This window comes from Mastomys coucha, unplaced genomic scaffold, assembly GCF_008632895.1.
Source record: "Mastomys coucha isolate ucsf_1 unplaced genomic scaffold, UCSF_Mcou_1 pScaffold3, whole genome shotgun sequence".
Lineage (NCBI taxonomy): Eukaryota > Metazoa > Chordata > Mammalia > Rodentia > Muridae > Mastomys > Mastomys coucha.
In genome coordinates this window covers 12572151-12577075 of record NW_022196909.1, presented here as the reverse complement: position 1 = coordinate 12577075, position 4925 = coordinate 12572151, and the positions used below count along the sequence as shown (strand labels likewise).

The 4925-nt window shown below is 45.7% G+C and overlaps 1 protein-coding gene across 2 annotated transcripts in view; it reads left to right on the top strand.

Moving 5' to 3' along the window:
- Pla2g12b (phospholipase A2 group XIIB) overlaps nucleotides 1–4925 on the top strand; it is a 24037-nt gene that overhangs the window by 9687 nt on the left and 9425 nt on the right. For both annotated transcript variants that reach the window (XM_031346877.1, XM_031346878.1), the window contains exon 2: nucleotides 3007–3095. In XM_031346877.1, the coding sequence (XP_031202737.1) occupies nucleotides 3007–3095 (89 nt within the window). The remainder of the gene's footprint in view (nucleotides 1–3006; nucleotides 3096–4925) is intronic.

The following is a 4925-nucleotide window of genomic DNA, read 5'->3' as shown; positions in this document are numbered from 1 at the left end:
GTGTGTGTGTGTGTGTGTGTGTGTGTGTGTGGTATGTGCATTTGAGGGACGCACATGTGGGGTCTGTACTTGTAGTGCCCATGGGGGCCAGATGAGGTGTTGGCTCCTTTGGAACTAGAGTTACAGATGCCTGTGAACCACAAGATTTGGGTGCTGGGAACCAAACCTGGGTCCACTGCGCCCCCTTTTTGTTTGTTTGTTTGTTTGTTTTTGTTTTGTTTTTCTAAGAATTCTTACTAAGAATTACATTCTCTGTCAATTATCTATCCTGGGAAAAATGTTGATCAGTATTTAAAATGTGAGGAACAGCTAATTATGGTGGTATGTACTGTTGTCCCAGAATTCAGATGGCTGAGACAAGAGAACTCTGGGTACAAGGTCATATAGTGAGACCCTGGCTCAAAAAAATAAAACCCCAGGCCAAAATCTAAACCAAACACACTGAGAATCAGTGCCCCAAAGACTAGAAATCATAATGTAATATTCCAAATTATCGAATAAAAAGAAAACAAAGTTTTACAAGCAAAACCCAATGAAAAGTGAATTCCCAAGGAAGAAATCAATAGAATTCAAAAAAAAAAAAAATACAGTACTTGACTCCCCCCCCCCCAAAACCGTCCTGCATGATGGTGGTGTGTTGAGGGATGGGGGGGGGCGGTGAACTAGCTCGAACAGAATAAAGACCCTTCTGGGAGTTGCATCAGATGGGCTCCTGTGTGTGTTTTTGGGGATCACTAACATTTCCCTGGCATAACATTTCCCTGGCACAACATTTTGGTGCGTTGGCCGGGAAGTTCCCCATGACACACAGGACTACCCATCCGGAGGGTCTTAAAGCCAGCAAAGCTAGCCTAGGTATTTGCATTTTTATGTTTGTAACATTGTGTTAAACTCCCTGCTTTTTCCCTGTCTGAGAGCTGACTTGTCTGAGCTTTCTGTGTGAGATCTGCAGAGCAGAGCGGAGCAAGCTTGTGCAGAAGTTTGAGCCCTGTTGAGGAACCTGAGTGTCAGAAGTTTTCTATGTGGTCAGATCTGGTCCACCTCCGGACCAGGTCCACCTCAAGTCCCATGATTGGGACCTCTAGTCACAAGAGAAAGGGGGGATGAAATGCCAAAGCTTTTAAATTCAGACTCTATTTTAGGGAACCTGACCTAAGTTTGAACTCAGGAAGACTAACAGGCTGGTATAGCATTAGTTTCCAAGTTGCTCCCCAACAGAACCCGAGCCTAGCTCCAGTCTCTAGGCTAATCCCCAACAAGACCAGTGTCTTCAGGTTATTTCCTCAACAAACCTGCACCCCCAGGTTACAAGCCCACCCCCTGCCTAACGACCACCAATGAGGAGGGGAGCAGAAGTTAAGTTTATAATAGGACTCCCAGCACCAGCCAATTATATTAAAGGCCACAGCAGCTTTCCAATTAGATGCTTGCACACGTACTCCCTGCTTGCTGCTTACTATAAAGCCTTACCCCACAGACATTCGGGGCTCCTCCCCCCCAAAAAAAAACTGTCCTGCGTGACTGTGGTGCATTGGGGGAGAAGGGTTGAGCTAGCTAGAATAGAATAAAGATCCTGCTGTGAGTTGCAAAAAAAAAAAAAAAAAAAAAAAAAAATTAAAAAAAAAAAAAAAAAAAAAACACAGTATTTAAAAGAAAAACGTCAGTGGGTTAATTGAATGGATTAGTTGACCTAAAGAAAATTAATAAGTGGAACAATGTAATTCAGTGTTTTAAATTAGAGCCAGAAAATAGGTTAGACAAGGCATGCCCAAACTCAGGTGAGAGAATAAAAATGTAAAATATGCAAAGGAAATTAATGCATATGAAGATATATGGAAAATAGAAAGGAAATTGAGTTCAAGATGAACGAGGAAGCAAAACAATGAGTCAAGGAAACTGTGTGCAGCGACTGCGGGAATGAATGGAACCCACGTCCTCTGGTCGGGGAAGCAGGAGAAGGAGAGATGCCCCTTCTAGTTAAGGATAACGATGTGCAGGAGTTGGAAGCAAGTTAGGGAAAACAGTGCCCAGGTACCCTCAGAAAGGTCACAACCTTAACCACGGGGTCATCACATGACCCAGAAATTCTACTCCTGGTGTACTGTGCATTTCATCTCCTCCATAAACACCTTAGAGGACAAATTTAAAGCAAATTAAGTATTTATCTTGTCTCATGGTCTCAGAGGGTATCAGCAGGTAGGAGGCAGGTCTCCCTCTGTGCGTGTATGTGTGCATGTGTGTGTGTGTGTGTGTGTGTGTGTGTGTGTGTGTGTGTTTGAGAGAGACAGAGAGAGAGAGAGAGAGAGAGAGAAAGAGAGAAAGAGAGAGAAAGGGAGGGAGGGAGAGAGAGAGAGAGAGAGAGAGAGAGAGAGATGGCAAGGAAGGTATAGTAGAGCTCATGGTTGAGGAGGGTGTAGTGGAGCTCAAGGTTGTGGCAGGGGTGGGGGGTTCTCACATTCTGTCATGCAGGAAGCAGAGACCAGGGCAGGGAGCAGGCCGGTCAAGGTTGTGTGATGACTCCCCGTTATACAAAGAAGCCAGCTTCTTTGACACATCTGCAAGATCACAAAAACGATTCTTAAGTCCATGAACATGACAAAGCATCCAGACTGTTTCCACGGAGTTCTTGAACATCAGGCATGGCTCTGCTCGGTGGTCAGCGATGCTGTGTCTACACCTGCAGAGACACCCTACGCTTCTTCAACACAGAGTTAACCTCTTTGAACGTGCAGCTGCCATTCTGATGCTGTCCATGTGCGACCTCCAGTGTGCTGTGGTGTACTGGGGGAGTGTGGCCCCACTCTGTCTGGGGGAGGTATTCAGTTTGTAAAATAGTAAAGAGAATTCTTCTGTGACCTCCTCCTCAATTCAATGAGAGTATCTTATGGGAGACAGTGACATTTAAATGAAAAATAGAATATGCTTTAAGGAAATGTTTATTTAGTGAATACGTGTCAAATGTTTGACTTCTAAATATTTCTTCCATTTTCTCCTTCTTCCTGCTAGGAAAGGCGCCGATGCCCAGACCTGGCTACAAGGCTCAGGAGCCCAATGGTTGCAGCTCCTATTTCCTGGGTATCAAGGTGCCAGGAAGTGTATGTACCGCTAATATTACCTTCTTGATTGATGTGTTTTTAAGTAAATAAGAGCAATGCAAGCGACATCACTGACAGAAGCGATCATTTATGGAGTCTACTGGAACCGCGAGATCTGGAATTTTAAACTAGACCGAGGGAAGTGAGGGAGTTTTCAGGGAAGATATCTGAGTTCATTTTCTCAAAGACTGCTGTCTCTTAGCTGAGTTTCTGGTATCTGTGCCCTTCAAAGTCACTACTGTAAATATCAGCCAAGATTTACGGCATCAGGACACACCATAAAGATGACTGGATGATGATGGTGGTTTACTTAAACCGGTAATTCATTCCAGTGATGGACCAGGGTGGCTGGTATGGCCAGAGAGAGAAACGGATTGCTAGGTTGGCTGACTTGTGAAAGCAGTAGCTTTGTTCAATGTGTCATAGCAACAGCATTTGCAGTTTGGGCTAGAGAGATGGGTCAAGGGTGAAGAGCGCTGCCTGCTCTGCCAGAGGTCCTCAGTTCAGTTTTTAACAACCACATGGTACCTCACAACCATGTATAATGGGATCTGATGTCCGTTTCTAGTGAGCAGGCACACATGCTGATAAGAGTGCTCATATCCATAAAATAAATAAATAAATAGATCTTAAAAAAAAATGTTTGCAGTTTGACACACCCACCCACTGCTTGCTGAGTTTCACTAGCATATCAGCGACCCCTTCCCAAACTGTCAGCCTCTCCTGGAAGCAAGCTTTTGACTTGACCTCCTTGAAGATTTCTTGGACCCATCTGGGGTTTGTAGAGCGCTTGCCTTGCGCGCATGAAGCTCTAAGTAGCACCACATAAAGCAGATGTAGTGGCACATGCCTGTAATCCCAGCACTCCAGAGGTTGAAATGGGAGGACCAGAAGAAGTTCAAGGTCATCCTTGACTACACAGTGAAGTGGAGGCCATCTTGGGCTACATGTGACCCTGTCTCAAAAATTAGGGGGTTGGGTTGGGCTATAGCTCAGTCAGCATAGTGATGCATTTATAAAAAGATAAAGAGATATAAGAATATCTTCTATGGGGGTGCGGTGAGGTATGGGGGAAGGGGGTGCCTCAGCTGGCCCATGCCAAGGCATCCCTTCCCTCTAAGGGACCAGTCACAATATGGTATAGCATGGAATAGAGTTTATTCAGGGTGTGGAGAGGGGACTTAAGAGGGTAACAGAGGCAGAGAAAGGCGCAGAGAGAGAGAGAGAGAGAGAGGGAGAGAAAGAGAGAGAGAGAGAGAGAGAGAGAAAGAGGGAGAAAGAGAGAAAGAGAGAGAGAGAGAGGGAGAAAGAGAGAGAGAGAGAGAGAGAGAGAGAGAGAGAGAAGAAGTAGAGGCTGGCCATGACCACGTGGAGAGGGGGGAAGGGAATGGGTTGAGAGGAGGAGCAAGAGAGAGAGGCAAGAGAGGAAGGAGGGGCCAAGCAACCCCTTTTATAGTGAGTCAGGCCTACCTGGCTCTTGCCAGGTAACCGTGGGGTGGAGTTTAGACAGAATGCTAATACACAGTGCTTGCTTTGCAACTAAGAGAATATGAGTTTGGTCCCCAGAACCCACATTAAGAAGCCTGGTCATCATGCCACATGCTTGCAATGCCAGCACTGTGTGGATGAAGACCGCCAGGTGCCCAAGGCTCCCTAGGCAGCAAACTAATTTATTTGGAAAGTTCCAGGCAAAAGATGGACCCTGAGTCAAAAAAAGCAAGAGACTTGGTGCCTGGGAAATAATAGCTGAGGTTGACCTCTGGCCTCCACTCACAGGCTTACATGGGTCTCACACACACACACACACACACACACACATGCACGGGGGGG